The sequence below is a fragment of the Cherax quadricarinatus genome, chromosome 22 (assembly GCF_038502225.1).
Source record: "Cherax quadricarinatus isolate ZL_2023a chromosome 22, ASM3850222v1, whole genome shotgun sequence".
Taxonomy (NCBI): Eukaryota; Metazoa; Arthropoda; class Malacostraca; order Decapoda; family Parastacidae; genus Cherax; species Cherax quadricarinatus.
This window is the reverse complement of record NC_091313.1, coordinates 40,934,560-40,957,021: the sequence shown is the minus strand read 5'-3', so window position 1 is coordinate 40,957,021 and position 22,462 is coordinate 40,934,560. Positions and strand designations below refer to the sequence as shown.

General features: G+C 43.2%; 1 protein-coding gene across 2 annotated transcripts in view; it reads right to left on the bottom strand.

Annotated features, from left to right (window-relative positions):
* LOC128689827 (UDP-glycosyltransferase UGT5) overlaps positions 1–22,012 on the bottom strand; it is a 107,802-nt gene extending 85,790 nt beyond the window's left edge. The window contains exons 1-2 of one of the 2 annotated variants that reach the window (XM_053778318.2): positions 21,899–22,012; positions 6,195–6,395 (exon numbers count right to left, since the gene is read on the bottom strand). In XM_053778318.2, the coding sequence (XP_053634293.1) occupies positions 6,195–6,374 (180 nt within the window). In that variant the 5' untranslated portion in view covers positions 6,375–6,395; positions 21,899–22,012. Of the gene's footprint in view, positions 1–6,194; positions 6,396–6,736; positions 6,755–21,898 lie in introns of those variants that run through there. The other variant, XM_053778317.2, reaches the window with a different exon arrangement.
* Between the last annotated feature and the right edge of the window lie 450 nt (positions 22,013–22,462).

Sequence of the window (22,462 nt, the reverse complement as noted above, 5' to 3'; positions counted from 1 at the left end):
ACCTGTTCTAAACCCATGTTGCCCTGGGTTGTGTAACTGATGGGTTTCTAGATGGGTGGTGATCTTGCTTCTTAGGACCCTTTCAAAGATTTTTATGATATGGGATGTTAGTGCTATTGGTCTATAGTTCTTTGCTGTTGCTTTACTGCCCCCTTTGTGGAGTGGGGCTATGTCTGTTGTTTTTAGTAACTGTGGGACGACCCCCGTGTCCATGTGCTGGAATCTGTTGGACCAGAGGTTAGTCTTTCTTGAAGATCATTCATTGACCACTGCATTGGAAGCAACCAGACTGGCTGACACTTTTGAGGCTAATCACTCCTTGTCCAAGCAGTTTAATCTTTCTTCCCAACAGCCTGGCATGATTAGAGATCATCAGAGATGAGTTTCTGACTGGAGGACAAAGTGGCAGGACAAAAGTAAACGACGACGCCAACCAACTAAGTCATCTGGTGAGCCACGATATCATACTCGTGGCCAACCTGGTGAGCGACAACTTCAAACTCATGGTCAACATGGTGAACCACGACGCCAGTACACAGAGTGACACCAGCCACAAAATCAACAGGGAGCCAAAGTAAAAAGTGAGGTGACCTGCTTTCATGGTTTTTAAACCCGGTCATGTTAAAGTTAACTGCTCAGTTAATCCCCAACCTTTAGGTAAAATATTCAACCTTTAGGTAAAATAAATATCCTCCCTTTTGAGATGAACCAGGAAAAAGTAGAGTGTGGTATGGCCCCATACTACAGTACTTGTCATGTCTCCCTTCAGAAGAATTCAGAGAAAGCCGATGTAAGAACATTTGGGGATACCAGGGCTTATTGTTCCCTTATAAGAGAGGGGGTACTTGTCCTCTCTGAAAAAACCTCATTGCGCTTTTCAGTTCTTTTAGTAGCATTTGGAGAAGCGGTATTTTCTGACCCTTTACATAGAATATACGTGCAGAGTAAATATTACACTGGATATTTGACTGTAGGTGTTTCAGAGGGATTTCCTATGAAAGATGTCGTGTTATTACTGGGTAATAACACAAAATGTCCAGAACCTATAGTGACTAATTCTTCTCCAATGTTGGCCATAACTCGGGCAAAATCCCAATGAATGTCTGTTGAGAATGCTTACCCATCCTTGGATGACTCTTTGTTTTATAAGGAAAACTGGCCAGAGCCTCGTAAATTTAGTGAACAAACCCAGATCAAGCCTTCCTATTCAAGGGTTGCAGGATTGCCAGTTATCTCTGTTTCCATGCCCAAGGGACTGTCCTGTTGAGAAGAACAGCAAAAAGATCCTTCATTAAACTTTGCTTTTCAGGCAGCCATGGGTGAATCCCACTCAGATCAACCAGTCAAATATAATATAAAAAACGATTTATTGATCTGCACAGAGACTGGTAAGGAGGAAGAGGGAAGCCAAAAGACAGATCGATTGGTAGTTCCTAAAATGTTTAGATCACAAATTTTAAATGTAGTCCACAATTCTTCGTTAGGAGGTTATTTAAGAATTACAAAAACCTCGAATAGAATACTAAAAATTTCACTGGCCAAAAATAAGGCAAGATGTGAAGAATCACATCCACTTTTGTAGGGAATGTCAGCAAGTAAGAAAACCTGGACACCCCATTAAACCTGCACCACTCCATCCCATACCTGCAGACGGAGAACCGTTTGCAGAGTTTATCATTAACTGTGTGGGTCCATTACCAAAATCCAAGTCTTTAAACCGGTACTTGTTCACTATCATGGACAAAGCTACAAGGTATCCAGAAGCAGTCCCAATGCGCAGTATCAATACAAAGCTATTCTTAAAGCCCAAACTAAATTTATATCCTATTTTGGCATTCGTAAGTCTATTCAGAGTGTCCAGGGTACTAATTTTACTGCCAAAGCGTTTAAGGTAGCATTAACTAGGTGAGGAATAACTCATAAATTATCCACCGCCTATCATCCACATTCCCAAGGCACCTTGGAAAGATTTCATCAAACATTAAAAACCATGATGAAAACTTATTGCATGCATTTCCCTACAGACTGGGATGATTCGCTTCCTCTGTTGTTGTTCGCAATAAGAGAAACTGTGCAGGAGTCCACAGGGTACAGTTCATTTGAGCTAATTTTTGGGCACAACGTACAAGGTCCTCTGCTAGTGCTCAAGGAAGGATGGATGGGAGAAGACACTTGCATAACACTCTACAACCTTTCTTCAAGGTTGCAGGTGGCCCGTCAAAACACTATGAAACAGAGGTATGACAGAAACTCAAATTTTCACTCCTTCAGTCCAGGAGAGAAGGTGCTGGTGCAGGAACCTATACTTGGCCACACCTTAAAAGCTAGATTTATAGGACCTATGCAAATTATAAGTAAACTATCTGATGTAAATTATGTGGTAGCTTCCCTTAATAAGCCCTCAAAGAGTAAAACATACCACATAAATCAGATTAAAGCATTTAATTATCCAAATAAAGTCCCAGTAACGACTTTGTCCTCTGCCTCTGTAGATGACCCTGACTCCTTCTTCTTCTTCTTATGACCAGAGCTTTGGTAAGATGGGTAAGGAAGAAGGATGGGTAAGGATAGAAATATTGGAAAAGGGTGGGAGGGGGGAGAGAGGTAGGATATAAAAGGTAAGTGGCCCAACCACTTACCTTTTATATCCTACCTGTCCAAACTACTCTACCACGATGACAAGGTCCTGGATGCTTATGAAGACAAAGAAAATGCAAATGCAGTATACACAGATTTTGCGAAGGCCTTTGACAAGTGTAACCATGGTGTATTAGCACACAAAATGCGTGATAAAGGAATAACAGGAAAAGTTGGTAGATGGATCTATAGTTTCCTAACAAATAGAACACAAAGAGCAGTAGTTAACAATGTCTGGGGCAGCTACTGTGAAAAGTTCCATTCCACAAGGCACAGTACTTGCTCCCATCCTGTTCCTCATCCTCATATCTGACACAGACAGGGATGTAAGCCACAGCACTATGCAGATGACACCCGAATTTCCATGACAATGTTCTCCATTGAAGACAATGCTAGACTCTAGGAGGACATCAATCATATCTTTAAATGGGACGCAAAAAAAAAAAAATGAAGTTCACTGAAGAGAAATTGCAATTATTCCGATATGGAAAACGCGAGGAAATTAAATCTATATCGCAGTATAAAGCAAATTCCAACCACACAATAGAGCAAAAAACTAATATAAAGGGCCTGGGAGTGATAATGTCAGAGGATCTCACTTTCAAAGACCATAACATTGTATCAATCACATCTGCTAGAAAAAAATGACAGGATGGATAATGAGAACCTTCAAAACTAGAGATGCCAAGCCCATGATGGCACTCTTCAGGTCGCTTGTTCTAACTAAGCTGGAATATTGCTGCACACTAACAGCACCTTTCAAGGCAGGTGAAACTGCTGATCTAGAAAATTACAGAGAACCTTCACGGCGTGCATAAGTGAGATAAAACACCTAAATTACTGGGAATGGTCGAAGTTCCTCAACTTGTTTTCCCTGGAACACAGGAGGGAGAGATACATGATTATATGCACTTTGAAATTCCTAGAGGTATTAGTACTAAATTTGCGCATGAAAATCACTCCCTATAAAAGCAGAAGACTCGGCAGGTGATGAAACATCCCCCTAATGAAAAGCAGGGGAGCCATTAGGACGATAAGAGACAATGCAATAAGTGAACATTAAAATGGTATAAAATACCGACAGGTTGTTAGGTAAGACACATATGCAACAGTTAGGTATCTTTATTTCGAAACGTTTCGCCTACACAGTAGGCTTCTTCAGTCGAGTACAGAAAAGTTGATAGAAGCAGAAGATACTTGAAGACGATGTAATCAGTCCATCACCCTTAAAGTTTTGAGGTGGTCAGTCCCTCAGTCTGGAGAAGAGCATTGTTCCAAAGTATGAAACAATATGGCGCTATATAAGGCTCCATCCTGTCACTTCATCTCCATATTGTTTCATACTATGGAACAATGCTCTTCTCCAGACTGAGGGACTGACCACCTCAAAACTTTAAGGGTGATGGACTGATTACATCGTCTTCAAGTATCTTCTGCTTCTATCAACTTTTATGTACTCGACTGAAGAAGCCTACTGTGTAGGCGAAACGTTTCGAAATAAAGATACCTAACTGTTGCATATGTGTCTTACCTAACAATGCAATAAGTGTCAGGGGCCCAAGACTGTTCAACTACTTCCCAGTATACATAAGGGGGATTACCAATCCATCCCTGGCTCTCTTCAAGAAGGTGCTGGACAGGCAACTAAAGTCAGTACCTAATCAGCTGGGCTGTGGTTCATACGTCTTTTTACATGCGGTCAACAGTAATAGCCTGATTGATCAGGCCCTGATCCACCAGGGTTTTGGAGGCATTGACCCCCTAAACCCTCTCCAGGTATAACAAGTGGCTTTCTATATAGTAGTACAGTGGACCCTCGGTTTTCGAGCTTAATCTGTTCCAAAAGGTTGCTCTAAATCCGAAATATTCGAAAATCAAATTAATATTTCTCATAAAAAATAATGTAAACCCAATTAATCCGTTCCACACACCCAAAAATATTCACATAAAAATAATTTTTTAAAGATTAACTATAGTTTTACCTACACAAAACAATTATAAATAAATATAAATAAATAGTATAAACATTACATACCTATATTGAAGACTCTTCTTGGTGTATGGAAGACAGGGAGGAGGAGAGAGGGAGGATTTATTGTTTGGAAGGGGAATCCCCCTCTATAAGGACTTCACTGTGTATGCCACTACGCTTGTTAAATCTCTCAAACCAGCCTTTGCTGGCCTTAAATTCACTAACAGCAGCACTCATTCCAGACATTTTGTTCACGAGATCGGCATGCAACTGCCATACCTTCTCACAAATTATCCCCTCCGAAATACTATCTCCCATTAACTGTTTCTCTTTCACCCACACCAACAGCAACTTCTCCACATCCTCGATTGTTTGTGATCTCTGTTTCGTTAGCATTTTCACCCCTTTCACACCTTTAGCTTCCTTTGGCCCCATGGTGACTTGTTTCACAGTCACAATCAATAAACAAGTACCAAAATGAATGGATGAATGGATGAACATGCAGAGTATTCCTTACTCAACGAGAGATAGGCAGACTGAGTGTGATACGTGTGAGGGAGTTTACCTGGAGTTTACCTGAAGAGGGTTTCAGGGGACAATGCCCCCACAGCTCGGTCTGAGACCAGGCCTCATGGTGGATCAGGGTCTGATCAACCAGGCTGTTACTGCCGGTTGCACACAAACTGACGTATGAACCACAGCCCGGTTGGTCAGATACTGACTTTAGTTGCCTGTCTAGTGCCTTCTTGATGACAGCCAGGGGTCTATTGGTAATTCCCTATATGTATGCTGGGAGACAGTTGAACAGTCTTGGGCCCCAGTCACTTATTGTGTTGTCTCTCAGTGTACTCGTGGGGCCCCTGCTTTTCATCGGGGAAATGTTGTATCTCCTGATGAGTCTTTTGCTTTCATAGGGAGTAACTTTTGTGCCGTCACCGACGGGGTGGACGTGTCTCAAACACTCGAAATCCGGGACGAAATTTCGCTGAAAAAACTGCTCTCAATCCAAATTACTCAATTTCCGGAACGCTCGAAAACCGAGGGTCCACTGATTGTCACTGATGTCCGCTAGGCCTGTACATGTACATGTACTTGTAGAAATAAAGGTATTATATTATTTATTATATTAATGTTGGTAAAGAAAGGGAGGCAGGAAGTGAGGATGAACCAGACGTTAGTCTGGTGAAGGCAAGTGAGGCAGTGGGTAGAATGGAAGGGGGTTAAGCAGCTGGAGTAGATGGAATTAAGACAGAAATGTTATAAACAAGTGAGAAAAAACGTAGCTATGAAGGTGCATATGTCCCATATATGCATGAAGCAGCTTCTTACAGTGAATCTCTGGCTGCTCTTCTTCATTTGTATTTTGCCTAATATTAATTAAGTTATACAGCTGTAAATTAACTTTAAAATATTCTTAATGTTAATATTTTAAATTACATCACCAATATTTTCAGTCCTGAGGTTATAAACTCAAAGCAGGAACCCTCAGCTTAATCTGAGAAGATCCCTAATATTTAGAAAATATTTTACCAGGTGCTGACTTAATGACTACTGTACTAGCGCAGATAGTAATAAATTGACTCACCTGGTGACCGCGATCAGCCAAGGCCTCTGCTATAGGAATGAAGACGTTCCTGTGGCTAATCGGGGATGCCATTAGAAGAAATAAAATTTTATATGACTTCTCTCGGGGCGGCAGATGACCCACGGTACCACCACCCAGCATCACCGCTACCACCACCAACACCACCAAAAGAAGTCGCATCCTTGGAAGCCTACAACACACCTGAAATTCATTTGTTTTAATTCTTAGACTCATAAAATAAATGATAATTTTAAAACCTCTTTAAAATCTGAAAGCATAGAAAGATTCCTCGATGTTTTTCAAACATAAATCATGTTGCACTTTCCACGGGATTGAAAACATGGAAATACACGCAACACAGACAACAACAACAATGATTGTGTCTTGCATACATCTAAAGAGAAACATCACAGGAACCGAAACAAGGAAGAGTTGATCTAGAGAGAATCCAATATTAATAAGGCACCACTGTATTAAAGTATTCTAAACTGCTACTACCAACAACATCTCAAATACCCTTAAACATACGATACAAGACCAACCTGACTACTTGCTGCCACTGGACGCGACTGTTAGATGGCCTGACACCGTTATCTGATCTTCGACAGTGCCCTGTTTTTTCGCTACTATAAATACAGTATTTGCTTATTATCTTATGTTTCTTAGAGAGACTAAACTAAAATGACAGTAACGTGTTATTTTATCTACACTGTAGATATCGTTATAACTTCTACTGGCTTGTGTGTGTGTGTGTGTGTGTGTGTGTGTGTGTGTGTGTGTGTGTGTGTGTGTGTGTGTGTGTGTGTGTGTGTGTGTGTGTGTGTGTGTGTGTGTGTGTTTGTGTGTGTGTGTGTGTGTGTATGTCTGTGTGTGTGTGTGTGTGTGTACTCCTGGCCCCGCCTCTTCACTGATCGCTACTAGATCCTCTCTCTCCCTGCTCCATGAGCTTTACCATACCTCGTCTTAAAGCTATGTATGGTTCCTGCCTCCACTACTTCGCTCACCAGACTGTTCCACTTCCTGACCACTCTGTGACTGAAGAAATGCTTCCTAACATCCTTGTGGCTCATCTGAGTCTTCAACTTCCAAGAGTGACCAATTGTTTCTGTGTCCCTTCTCTGGAGCATCTTGTCTGTCCACCCTGTCTATTTCACGCAGTATTTTGTATGTCGTTATCATGTCTCCCCTATCCCTCCTGTCCTCCAGTGTCGTCAGGCCGATCTCCCTCAGCCTTTCTTCATAGGACATTTCCCTTAGCTCTGGAACTAACCTTGCAGCAAACCTTTGCACTTTCTCTAATTTCTTGATGTGCTTGATCAAGTGTGGGTTCCAAACAGGTGCTGCATACTCCAGTATGGGCCTAACGTACACGGTGTACAGTGTCTTGAAAGATTCCTTACTTAGGTACCGGAATGCTAACCTCAGGTTTGCCAGGCGCCCATGTGCTCCAGCAGTTATCTGGTTGATGTGTGCTTTCGGAGACGTGTTCGGTGTTATACTCACGCCAAGATCTTTCTCCTTGAGCGAGGTTTGCAGTCATTGGCCACCTAGCCTATACTCTGTCTGCGGCCTTCTTTGCCCTTCTCCGATCTTCATGACTTTGCATTTGGCAGGGTTGAATTCGAGAAGCCATTTGCTGGACCATGTGCCCAGCCTGTCCAGGTCTCTTTGAAGGCCTGCCTGATCCTCATCTGATTTAATTCTCCTCATTAACTTCACATCATCAGCGAACAGGGACACCTCTGAGTCTATCCCTTCCATCATGTCATTCACATATGCCAAAAATAGCACTGGTCCTAGGACCGACCCCTGTGGGACCCGGCTCATCACAGGTGCCCACTGTGATACCTCATCACGTACCATGACTCGTTGTTGCCTCCCTGTCAGGTATTCTCTGATCCATTGAAGTGCCCTTCCCGTTATACGCGCCTGGTCCTCTAGTTTCTTCACTAATCTCTTGTGAGGAACTGTGTCGAAGGCCTTCTTGCAGTCCAAGAAGATGCAATAAGCCCACCCCTCTCTCTCATCTCTTACTTCTGTTACTTTACATAAAACTCCAGAAGGTTTGTGACACAGAATTTGCCTTCCATGAAACCATGCTGGTTGTCATTTATGCTTTTGTTCCGTTCCAGGTGCTCCACCACTCTCCTCCTGATAATCTTCTCTATGACTTTGCATACTATACACGTCAGTGACACTGGTCTGTAGTTTAGTGCCTCATTTCTGTCTCCTTTTTTTAAAAATGGGAACTACATTTGCCGTCTTCCATACCTCAGGTAGTTGCCCAGTTTCAAGGGATGTGTTGAAGTTTGTGGTTAATGGGACATACAGCATTTATGCTCCCTCTCTAAGGACCCACAGGGAGATGTTGTCCAGTCCCATTGCCTTTGAGGTATCAAGGTCACTTAGCAGCTTCCTCACCTCCTCCTCAGTTGTGTGTATGTCATCCAGCACTTGTTGGTGTCCTATTGGTGTCCCCCTCTGTCCTGTCTTCCAAGAGTCCTTCCTATCTCCACTGTGAATACTTCCTTAAATCTCTTGTTGAGCTCCTCACACATCTCTTGATCATTTCGTGTGAGTTCCCCGCTTTCTTTCCTTAGCCTGATCACCTGGTCTTTGACTGACACTGGGCCTCCCTCCTTATCTGTGCATACTCGTTTCTGGCTCATCGACTGATCTTATTTTCCTGGGTCCTTTGCCTTCTGTACCTCTTCCAGTCTTTAATGCACTTAGTTTTTGCTTCCCTACACCTTCGGGTAAACCAAGGACTCGCTTTGGTCTTCCCATTGATTCTGTTGCCCTTGGGAACAAACCTTTCCTCTTCCTCCTTACATTTTGTTGTCACATATTCCATCATTTCGTTTACTGACTTTCCTACCAGTTCTTTGTCCCACTGAGCCTCCCGCAGGAAGTTCCTCATACCTGTGTAGTCCCCCCTTTTATAGTTTGGCTTTTCCCAGTCGACTCCTGTTACCCTCTCTACTTGCAGCTCTATTATATAATCAAAACTCAGAACCACGTGATCGCTAGCTCCAAGGGGCCTCTCATATGTGATGTCCTCAATGTCTGAACTGCTCAGGGTGAACACAAGGTCCAGTCTTGCTGGTTCATCCTCCCCTCTCTCTCTGGTAGTGTCCCTGACGTGCTGATGCATGAGGTTTTCCAGCACCACATCCATCATTTTGGCTCTCCATGTGTCAGGACCCCTGTGAGGCTCCAGGTTTTCCCAGTCGATCTCCCTATGGTTGTGTGTGTGTGTGTGTGTGTACTCACCTAATTGTACTTACCTAATTGTGGTTGCAGGGGTCGAGACTCAGCTCCTGGCCCCGCCTCTTCACTGATCGCTACTAGGTACTCTCTCTCCCTGCTTCCTGAGCTTTGTCATACCTCTTCTTAAAACTATGTGTGGTTCCTGCCTCCACTACTTCACTTGCTAGGCTATTCCACTTCCTGACGACTCTATGACTGAAGAAATGCTTCCTAACGTCCCTGTGACTCGTCTGAGTCTTCAGCTTCCAGTTGTGACCCCTTGTTTCTGTGTCCCCTCTCTTGAACATCCTATCTCTGTCCACCTTGTCTATTCCCCGCAGTATCTTGTATGTCGTTATCATGTCTCCCCTGGCCCTTCTGTCCTCCAGTGTCGTCAGTCCGATTTCCCTCAACCTTTCCTCGTACGACATTCCCCTGAACTCTGGGGCTAGCCTTGTTGCAAACCTTTGTACTTTCTCTAACTTCTTGACGTGCTTGACCAGGTGTGGGTTCTAGACTGGTGCTGCATACTACAGTATGGGCCTAACATACACAGTGTACAGTGTCTTGAACGATTCCTTATTAAGGTATCGGAACGCTATTCTCAGGTTTGCCAGGCGCCCGTATGCTGCAGCGGTCATTTAGTTGATGTGTGCCTCCGGTGACGTGCTCGGTGTTATGGTCACCCCATGATCTTTCTCCCTGAGTGAGGTCTGTAGTCTTTGTCCACCTAACCTATACTCTGTCTGCGGTCTTCTTTGCCCCTCCCCAATCTTCATGACTTTGTGTGTGTGTGTGTGTGTGTGTGTGTGTGTGTGTGTGTGTGTGTGTGTGTGTGTGTGTGTGTGTGTGTGTGTGTGTGTGTCCAAAAAATTTTCTTACATAATGATAAATCATCTGTTTTGATTGACAATGATATAAAGACTTTTATTTTGGGTCTATAACTAGCACAGATACCTCACGTAACCTCCCTAAAACAAACGTATTTTTTTAGCTAAAATCTGCTATATATATCATAGGTTAACATAAATTCATTTACTATTACTTAAAATCAGTTACATACTGTTTTTCGTAATGTTCAGATCGAATTCCGCTGATTTATGCAAAAACAAATTTTCATTCCAATTATTTCGCAAAATGCATCTTTGACAAGTAAACCAAACTGGACGATTTGGCTTAAACGGTAAATAATATATATATATATATATATATATATATATATATATATATATATATATATATATATATATATATATATATATATATATATATATATATATATATATACATTGGCAGACACCTACTTGCCATACTCCGTAGCTGAAGGGGGTGGAGCTGCCAGCCACAGGGAGACCCAGAAGATCCGCAAATATGACGACCTTTCCCCCTGCTATAACTTCATTCCAATAGGGTCTGAGACCCTTGGAGCATGGGGCAAGTTCCTGAAAGATCTGGGTGAAAAACTCATCATAGAAACCAAGGACCACAGGGCGGCCAGCTTCCGCTTTCAGAGACTCAGTGTTGCGATCCAGAGGGGAAATTTTCTCTCTGGACCACAACACTCTGAAAGAGAAAGCTGGTCGCCCTGTAGTCCTTGATTTCTATGATAAGCTTTTCACCCAGCTCTTTGAGGAACTTTAGAGCACACATACCCCATGCTTCAAGGGTCTCCGACCCTATTGGGATGAAGTTATAGCAAGGGGGAAGGTCGTCATATTTGCGGATCTTCTGGGTTTCCTTGTGGCTGGCAGCTCCACCCCCCTTCAGCTACGGAGTATGGCAAGTAGGTGTCTGCCAATGTGGCGGCACAGGTGTAGTCCCAGGCAATCTGCTTTCTATCCTTCCAGAGTAGCATAGTGGCTCCATCAGGACGCTTTTAACTTCCGTCTATGTATACTATATATATATATATATATATATATATATATATATATATATATATATATATATATATATATATATATATATATATATATATATATATATATACATGGAGTTTTTCGAGGCTAGGTTCGTTAGGATCAGATTGCTCAGTTGGGGAGATAATGGATTGCCAATAGCCAGGTAAACTCCAGGTAATTCCCTGCCTTTGAGCATATTTTCCCTCAAACTCTGTTCTTGAATATAAGGTATGGCAGCATGGCTATTCTTTATGCTTCAAGGACTGACCTCCTATTACGTCTAATGAACTGATCATGCCAAAACTTATTATTTTACTGTCTCCAGTATTACATTGCCTGTATTCGACTGATGATGCCAACTGTGCGGGCGAAACGTTTCATCAATCAAGTTATTCAAGCACTGAATATGTGTTATATTGTTTTTGTATTCGCATGTTGTTAGGTTTTCACTTCAACTAGATATCCTCTACCTATGACGATGACTTTTGACTCTAGTTTCCTGCCTCTGCATTAGACTGATCGAAGCTTCTGAACTGAGCACTTATTCAAGGCTGAAGGACTGATTACCTCATCTCTGGTTGGCTTCAGTTCATAACCTTTGCACTACATTGAAAATCAACTGGCTGGTAGTGTATAATTTTTCCATTATATATTTTCCACGAGACTGCCACGTGACAGAGCCATAACATAAGCGCATCTCCAGTTCACAGCGTCCTTCACCGTCTACTAATAATCATACCAGTTACTAATAATAGTACCACCGCTACAAGTATGTTGTCCTCTCATAATATTCATGTAATCTCAGGGATCAACGTCCACAGATAGAAACACTTTTAATAAATGAGTTACAAGTGAATGCATTCCTCAAGCACGTGTCAGACAACAAAGAAACTTGTTTTGTCTTAGACAAATAAAACTATGATACTATAAATCGCTGTATTGTTATTAGGGGTTGCCAAAATTTTTTCTCCCGCTTACCTTCAAGGCGCCTCCATGTTCGAAGATGGCAGACAGTTATGTCCGAGAGAGTAGGTGCAAATCTATTAGTTTTTGTAGAGTGTGATATTTTAATTCCCTTTAATTAAATCACATTAAGTATATATAAGTCTACCTCTCCTGAATGAGCTCAGTATTTATGGAGTGATGCATGTTACTTCCAGGTCAGGACCCGTTAAATTTAGTTTCTGTGAGCAAATTTGTTAATACACTAAATTATTTGATAAAACCTGGAAATTTTGGAATCCGTGGAATTACTGGAGAATGTCTCTTCTGATGGCTTCAAACTTTAATGATGATTACCTTAAATAAAAGGAAAGTTGCTTCAACTTTGAGCTTTGTTAATGTAAAATTACCAGCTTTATAAAATAAATTATTTTTCATGTAACAAGTACAAAATTCCCCTCAGGTCGATTTCACACTTAAATTTATTTTTAATTAACTGCAATTTCATATTTTTTTATTAAATTGGATTTTCTTAAATAAAATAAAATCTGTTGATTTTTTTCGTTGATGACTGCAGAGAATTTTAAACAGAATGGAACTGAAAAAAAATACTGAGAAATATTGAAAGCTAGCACTCTATAACTGCTTTAATTTTCACTCTCTAATGTATCTTTAAATACTGTTTGACTTAATTTCTCATCTGGTATACTGTTAGGTGAATATAATAATGGTATACGACAGCAAGAAGTTAATAAGTATGACACATGTACAACAGTTAGGTATCTTTATTATGAAACATTTCGTCTACAAAGTAACATTATTAGTAAAATACAAAGGAAGGCAGCAGAAGCAGTAGAGATGTAAAAAACCATGTAATCAATCCTTTGCAGATGACACCCGAATCTGCATGACAGTGTCTTCCATTGCAGTCACTGCAAGGCTCCAGGCGGACATCAACCAAATCTTTCAGTGGGCTGCAGAAAACAATATGAAGTTCAACGATGAGAAATTTCAATTACTCAGATATGGTAAACACGAGGAAATTAAATCTTCATCAGAGTACAAAACAAATTCTGGCCACAAAATAGAGCGAAACACCAACGTCAAAGACCTGGGAGTGATCATGTCGGAGGATCTCACCTTCAAGGACCATAACATTGTATCAATCGCATCTGCTAGAAAAATGACAGGATGGATAATGAGAACCTTCAAAACTAGGGAGGCCAAGCCCATGATGACACTCTTCAGGTCACTTGTTCTATCTAGGCTGGAATATTGCTGCACACTAACAGCACCTTTCAAGGAAATTGCTGACCTAGAAAATGTACAGAGAACCTTCACGGCACGCATAACGGAGATAAAACACCTCAATTACTGGGAGCGCTTGAGGTTCCTAAACCTGTATTCCCTGGAACGCAGGCGGGAGAGATACATGATTATATACACCTGGAAAATCCTAGAGGGACTAGTACCGAACTTGCACACGAAAATCACTCACTACGAAAGCAAAAGACTTGGCAGACGATGCAACATCCCCCCAATGAAAAGCAGGGGTGTCACTAGCACGTTAAGAGACCATACAATAAGTGTCAGGGGCCCGAGACTGTTCAACTGCCTCCCAGCATACATAAGGGGGATTACCAACAGACCCCTGGCAGTCTTCAAGCTGGCACTGGACAAGCACCTAAAGTCGGTTCCTGACCAGCCGGGCTGTGGCTCGTACGTTGGTTTGCGTGCAGCCAGCAGCAACAGCCTGGTTGATCAGGCTCTGATCCACCAGGAGGCCTGGTCACAGACCGGGCCGCGGGGGCGTTGACCCCTGGAACTCTCTCCAGGTAAACTCCAGGTAATCCATCAACCTCGAAAATATAGTTTTGAGATGGTCAGTCTCTCAGCTGGGAGAAAAGTTTTGCTCCAAATTCTGTAACAACGTAAAGAATTATTATAATTATTATAATCAAATAATAAAGCGCTAAACCGACAAGGGTCATGCAGCGTTTCAGGGCAGAAAATAGTGCCGGGGTTATGAACAGCTAGATGGTGAGGGGATCAAAGGTCAGGGTAGAAAAGGGCTGAAAGGGACGCTAGGGGCTGTGCGTCAAAGTTTGTATAGTAAAGCAGTTGCTGAAAAAAAGTCAAAAAGTGATTATAAATCAAAGGCAGAACCGTCTGTAAGAAGGGAAGATAAGGTAAGAGCGGTAGAACATCAGCGTCGGAGGTAAATCCTGCAGCTCTCTGGTAAACCAGACAATCCACAAGAAAGTGAAGAACCAAAATAGGGACCCAATCAACCTCACAGAGAGGAATAGGGTGTCGTTCCATGAGATACCCATGGGTAAGGCCAGTATGACCATTGCGGAGACAGGAGAGTGCAGTCTCCCGGGAACGGAAACAGTGGTAAGAAGATGGCCACAAATTTAAATGTGGTTTAATAGATTGCAATATGTCATACCTAGAGTATACCTGTAAAGGGTTTCGGGGGTCAACGCCCCCGCAGCTCGGTCCGAGACTAGGCCTCGTGGTGGATCAGGGTCTGATCAACCAGGCTGTTACTACTGGCAGCATGCAAACTGATGTACAAACCGCAGCCCGGTTGGTCAGGTACTGACTTTAGGTGCCTGTCCAGTGCCTTCTTGAAGACAGCCAGGGGTCTACTGGTAATACCCCTTATGTATGCTGGAAGGCAGTTGAACAGTCTTGGACCCCAGACACTTATTGTGTTCTCAGTGTACTTGTGGCACCCCTGCTTATCACAGGGGAAATGTTGCATCTCCTGCCGAGTTTTTTGCTGCATATTCTTTTGGTGCATGTTCAGCCACCACTGTTGCCAACGGCAGTGAAGACGGGCAGAGATGACTGTAAAATAATCCCTGAATGGAATATCTCTGTAGGAAAGCGGAAGGTCACACACCACTGACCGCACAGCAGCATCCACCTGTTCATTGCCCTGCACATCAACATGTCCAGGGATCCAACAGAAAATGACGTCTTTGTTTTTGCTAGCCAGATGGCGCAACCAAAGTTAAATACAAAGGACCAATGGATGAAGGGCCTGTAAAGCGCTGAGGGAATCTGAAATGATCACAAACGCCAACAGAGACATATATGTAATACAGAGAAGTGCTACGAGGATGGTGTGCAAGTCGGCGGTAAAAATACTCGCTGATTCTAACAAATGACCCCAGACAACATCGACAGGGAATACTACCTGGAACCCACCCAACACTGTCAAAAGATTTAGAACCATCTGTATAAACAGTGACGGAATGCCCATGCGAGTGAGAAGCAGCCACAGGTAGGAGAGCTTTGGCACACGATAGTTGGGGAGAACAGAAACGAACCGTTGGAACCTCCCAAGGTGGAAGGAAAAAGGCAGACGTTATATGAACACACAAGGGAGGCAACTGGAGAGAAGACCAGAGTGAAGACAAAGAGAAAACGGTCGGAGAAAGCAGGGGCGCTCAACAAATAACGGGCTTCTACTAATATCTGTGACCAACCTATACATAGAAGGAACACGAATGTCATGAGAGCGGGCAAAGTAACGAAGGTAAGGAGCATCATGACGATCGGCTAAGGAAGGAACATTCGCCTCAGCATAGAGGCTTTCAACAGGGGATGAACAAAAGCCAGCAAGGCATAAACGTAGACCCTGGTGATGAAGGGGATCTAACTTGGAAAGAGTTGTAGGAGAAGCCACACAAGACTTGATCGCCATAATCCAGCTTGGGCAAGACTAGGGTGGAATGCAAACGGAGGAGAGTCCGGCGATCTGCTCCCCATGAACGATGCCAAGAATTTTAAAGGGCTTCAGCCTTCCATGGCAAGCTACCTTCAAAGAGGAAATGTGAGGTTTCCGTGTCAACCAGCGGAGCCGTGGAGATACAATGAAATATCTGGGACAAGAGGATATCTAGTGAAGGTAATGAAATGAGGTTTCATACTAGAAAATTTAAAACCATGAGAAGTGGCTCACTTCTCATGGTTTCAATCATGGTCAATCGCATCCTGAAGGGAGGCTGCTACCAGGCAACAGTCAGCGTCTGCGTAAGCTATAGCAAAGTCATCCACATAAAGTGATGACCAAATATGCGATGGAAGAAGGAAAGGTAGATCATTTATAGGCCAGAGAAAAAGGGAAAGCGAGGCACCAACATGGACACGAAAATGTCTTTCAGATAAGAAAGTTAGGAAGGCCGGTAGATTACCACGGAGGCTTAAGGAGTGGGCTTGGGCTAAGATGTTATACCTCCAAGTGGTGTCATATGCCTTCTCGAGGTCAAAAGACTGCTAGGACGGAGTGTTTATTAGTAAAGGAACTTCGCACATATGTACCTAAGTGGAGCAAGGGGTCCAAAGTAGAGAGGCCCTTGTGAAAGCCATATTGGCGAGGAGAAAGACTATTGTAAGTCTCCAAATACCATATTAGACGTCTGTTCACCAATCGTTCCATCACCTTGCAGACTACACTGGTTAAAGCAATGGGACGATACTGAAAGGTAACAAGCCCGAAGTGCCTGGATTGTAAAACAGAGGTACAGTGGCAGATTTCCACTGCTGAGGGAGAACCCCTATCATCCAGACAAGACTGAAAAGGCACAAAGGGCTTAAAGGGCTGTAGAATGCAGATGCTGTAACATACGGATATGAATATTATCAGGCCCAGCTGCCGATGACTGGCAAGCGGAAAGCGTGGACTCCAGCTCAAAGTGAGTAAAAGGTACGTTATACAGCTCCATCCCATTAGGAGAGAAATCCAAGGGTGATTGCTCCCTGGTAGACTTAGAAGTGAGAAACGAGGGACAGAGGTGAAACCCTTGGGAGACAGGAACAAGATAGTTCCCGATTTCCATGGAAATCTCAAGAGGTTCTGCAACACCAACACCAGCAACTCAAAAAATGGGAGCTGGGTCCAGAGTGTATTTGCCACACAACTTCCGTACCTTCTTCCAAACCGCACACAGGGAAAGTCAAGGTAACAGTAGAAACGTAATCTTGCCAACAAGTGCGTTTAGCGTCGCGTATGATGAGGCAAGCAACTGCCCTTGCTCTCTTAAAATCCATAAGATGATCTGCAGTCTGATTATATCGATAACGGTCCCAAACAGCACGTTTCAAACACACCGCACGGGCACACGCAGAAGACCGCCAAGGTACACATGTCTGAGAATGACTGCCTGAGGTTTGAGGAATAGAACGTGATGCTGCAGTCAAAACTAAGGTCGAAAACTGCTGCACCAGTTCATCAAGATGACGAAAAAGGGTCCTCACATAAATCGGTAAGACGAGAATATAAGTCCCAGTTTGCTCATCCAAATTGCCAATAGGGGCTATGAGGCAGCTGGAAATATGCAGTGTAAGTAAAAATAATAGGAAAGTGATTATTGTCATGCAAACCCGTGAGAACAGACCAAGTGTAATTAAGGGCAATTGACGAGGAACAGATAGAAAGATTAATGCGAGAGAGTCAAAATGGGTGGGAGCACCTGTATTTAAAACATGAAGAGGATGAGAAGTGAGAAGAGTCTTCAACTGATCACCACAAGAGTCACAGTGGTACCCTCCCCAAAGATGGTGGCGAGTGTTAAAATCACCTAACAACAAGATGGAAGACGGCAGAGAAGAGCTCAAGAATGCAATATCCTAGATACAGAATGCACAAAAAAGGGAGAGATATAGAGAGCAAACTGCACACCAACTGTGCAAATAAATACAGGCTGCGGTATAATGCAGCTGAAAACGAACAAATACCTGTTGAAACGGTATAGCAATGTGCACAAGAAGTGCACACTCATTAAAAGTTCCATCAGGTAAGGGATCAGAAGAACGCAACAGCACATAGCCTGAAACAGGATAAATAACTGTTGAACGAACCTTCGGGGATAGCAACACATGGAGCTCTCCCCAATTACCCCTGAGGCCACGAATATTCCATTGTAAATAAGTCATTATTCACAAAAACAGGTATGCTAATAATGAGAAGCGATAAAATCTATGGGCTGTTAGGGTTAGTGAAGTCAATGTGTGGAGAGAATAGAAAGCGTGTAAGCAAGGAGGAATCAGAATGCTGTGAAGGAAAAGACTGCTGTGACGGTTGTGAAAAATAAGAAGGGGCATAAGGAGATGCACAGGTGTCCATTGAGGGTTTCATCTCTGCAGTATAGTTGGAGACAGCATCAAGCGTTTCAGCGGACAAGGAAGATGCCGATACCATGACTTCAGTCAGTTGAGGTAGAGCAAGTAGAGATTGAGGAGACTGGATGGAACCAAAGAGGTCTGAGAGGGGAGGGGAGTATGAACCTGGAGAGATGTGCCGGCGGGAACAGAAGAGTCCTGCAGTGGAACGGGAGAGGAAGGAGGCTGGAGGGGGACTGGGAAAGAAGTTTGGAGGGGAAAAGGAGAAGAGGGGACCACATGAGGGGGGTGAACCTCCACCTTTATGTGAGAGTTAGAAAGGATGTGAGAACTAGGCACCGAGTCCGAAAAGGAGAACTGTTGGGGAATTGTAAGCACTAGAGGAATACGAAGAGACTTGGGCATAGGAGACAGGTTCAATTTCGCAGGTGATAGGCCCAAAGAAGGTGCAGGCATGCAAGGCCTTGCAGACTGAGAAACTAGTGGGTGAGAAGGTGAAGAGGTAGAGGTAGGAAGAGGTAAGGAGGTAGGGGTTTCAGAGGTTAAAACCACAAAAGGACTAGAGATGGGGGTGACCCTGGAAGACATGGCCCCAGTGAAGCTGGTAGGCAGGGGGACCGTCAATGTTGGAGGTCTCCTAGCTACTCGAAAATTAGAAACACAAGGAAGATTTCCCTGAAGGCAGAGCCGAGAAACAGCCATAGCATAAGTAAGGTCTTCACTCTCCTTAAGACAACGAATTTCTTATTCATTAGGATAGACCTGACATCAATGGGAAAAAAGAAGGATGAGGTTCATTGCAATTAAGACAAGTGGGGGAAGACTGCAAAATGTATCAGCATGATCCCTGGCACCACAGACCGTGCACTCCACTGCAGATTTGCAGTATTTAGCGGGGTGTCTGAAGCACCAGCAATTTTGACACTGTTGGGGCATAGGGACCACTTTATGGACCCCTAAGCAATGGCCCACGATATAAACGGAGAACGGGAGTTCAGGGCAGTCAAATGTTAAGCGAGCGATGTTACTGGAAAACCGCCTCCACCCATGAGCAGGCAGGACATATGTATCCACTTTGAGAACTGGAAGGTCCTGAAGGGAAAGATCACGAGCTTGTTCTCCATTCTGAACTGTAACAATGTGAGCACCACTTTGAAGAGCGCGAAAGGATATATTTGACCAACGTGTTGTAAAACAGCTTTACCAATACTATGGTCTGAAAGATAATCAGTTGGAGATGTTGGTTGTAGGGAAAAGAATTTAATCCACTGTGTACTTGTAAACATGGTGTGTAAAGAAAGTGGGTGTCGCGTATCTGGAATGTTTAGGTGTAGTTCTGCGGGTAGCCCAACCTGATGTTAGTGGGTGATCCAAAAACCATTGCACCATATTCGAGGAAACCAGACACATAGTTAAATGCATGCAAGATAGAGATTTTGCCACCGAAGTGGCTAGTTTATTGTGCACCCCATATCCATCCTGTGGACGGTAGCGTAAGAGCATATGGATACACAAAAGGCCTAGGAACTAGGCCCCAAAGGGTTAACAGGACTACATATGGATTTATATCTACATATCTATAGTTCACTTATCTGTTACAAGCAAATTTAGGAAATTTGCTTAGTATATCTGGTATCTTATTTTCATTAATAAGATATCTTGACATGTCACATAGGTTATTATACTGTCTATCTCTGTATTCCTCAATAAGTGGACAACTAAGCACATAGTGTTCAAGAGAGTAACCATATACCTGATCACATAATTTACATTTAGTTTGAGCATCATCTGTGTGTCTCCCAAACTGCCAAAAGTACTTGCAACAAAGTCTAAGCCTGGCCACTACAACATCAGTCAGTCTGTTCACATTGCAAGTTGCACCATAAACATATCTACGTTCATGTTATCATAGTGGGTTATAGATCTACTCAGGCTTCTAACTGCAGTCCTTCATTATTAATATTATTCCTTATGCTAGACACATATATACCAAAGTTTTATTCTACATTCTCCTTCTGGGTACTCTTCTTGGCTAACTTATCAACTTTATCATGAAGGAGGAAGGCAGAGGCATTAGAAGAAATGAGCGGAGCCTCACCACCTGGAGCAGGTGATGTAGCGTCACCAGCAGAAGATACAGGGGTATGGGAAAAGTCTGGAGAATGGTCCAGTAATGAAGCCGGGTCAGAACAGGATGTGGTAATAAAAAGGGGCCTGGGAGGAGGAGGGTTATCACGGAACGACGGCTCCATGATGGTGGTACTCCTTTCTTATTATATTAAAGAAAAAATGAAAGATAGAAAGAAAAAAGAGAAACAGCAGGACGGTCACTAGAAGGCATGAAAGGGCCATAAGTTCCCCCTTTCATCCGAGAGGACCTCGAGACCGCCAGCAGTGCAGATGCAGCATGGAACCCGTGCCATACCCTACGCTTCACGCTGGTAAACCAGCACTCCGGAATAACAACCTCACACTTACCAAGCCACCACAGCGGACAAAAGAGAGGGTGGTCGGAAACCCACCACAAAGCATACCTCCTTAATTAAGCTGCCACCTCCCATAACTGACAGGCAGCCTCTGGAGCTACACCCGTCACTTGCAGGACACCCCGCCTCACCTCTCGGAAATCCAGGAAGACAGCAGGGTGCCTCCAGATAATCAAGATTCCACGGCAAACTACACCAACTCCCGAGGAACCCCACGGAGTGGGATGAACCCCGGCACACTTCTCCCCATCTAGAAACCGTAATGCCAGAGGGGAGGACCCCAGAGGCTACAAACGGGTTGGGGAAGAGGGAAGGTTGGGAGGGGGGAGGAAAGGGAAAAAGGAGAATGGGATAAGGAAGGGAGGATTGGGGGGGTAATTAGGTTCGGTCTGAGGAAGGAGACCAAAAGGTCTCATTCCTCAAACCAAGAGCCTCTTCAATATTCCAAGGAGCCCCCCCCCCCTTGAAGAGGATTTTGCAGAGAAAATATTGACGACAGGAGCGGCATGGCCCACAAGTATAGGAAGGTAATTAGGTAACGACATAAAGCTTAAGTTTCAGCTTCATGTTATTCCAGACCGTGAAGCTGAGGGACTGACCACCTCAAATGCTATTTCCCCAAGGTTGATGAACTGATTACATAATCTTCACTTCACTACTACATCTGCTGCCTCTGTATTTGACTGAAGAAGTCTACTGTGTAGACGAAACGTTTCAACAGTAAAGATACCCAACTGCTGCACATGTCTCTTAATCATTAAATTATCAGTATTTTATATCATTTTCAACATGCGTGGCGATATTTTTCTACTTCGGTATTTATGTACCGAGAGTACACTTATTAATAAAACCAATAACCCACAGTTTAAAAATAAAATTTAGAACGACTGGCAGGTCCGCTATATTAATTCCCATTTAAGGGAACACAGTGTTTTTGATTGATGGTTGCCGATAAACTTTAAAGTCATGAAAATAACTTTATAATGCTTACAGTATGACAGCAGCAAAGTTGAGAAGACTAATACGGAGCTGTGGTTGACGGTGCTTCTCTCCGTCAAGGACCAACATTAAACTGAGTGTTGCTGCTGGGCTGCCGACTGACGCGTCTCCTGCAGTTATCACTTTACTATTTTTTAAAGACTTCTTAGAACAATTTATAGTTATGTTGCATAATCTGCGTTATGTAGGGTGCAATTCATGCCTTGGAGAAGAGGTTGCTCAGATGAATAAGCTATTTAGAAGAAAATGGAGTAAGATACGAGGGTATGATGAAGGTGAGTTTAGTGGTTCTGGGTCATTATGTCTAGGCAGAAAAGATAGAAATAAATATGCTGAAAATTTTAATAATTTCCTTGTGATTTGACTGGTAACTGATAGGAAAGTAATCTTTATATAATAATGCAGGTGTGTGGTGATGATCAAACTTGAAAGGGGGAACCAACACGTCCCCTACAATTTCCTTCCCCTCAAGGAGGGTTCCTTGATGTTGGTGAGGGGCTCTTGATTTAGGGAATTGGATCTGTGCTCCAGTTCCCCGAATTAAGCCTGAATGCCT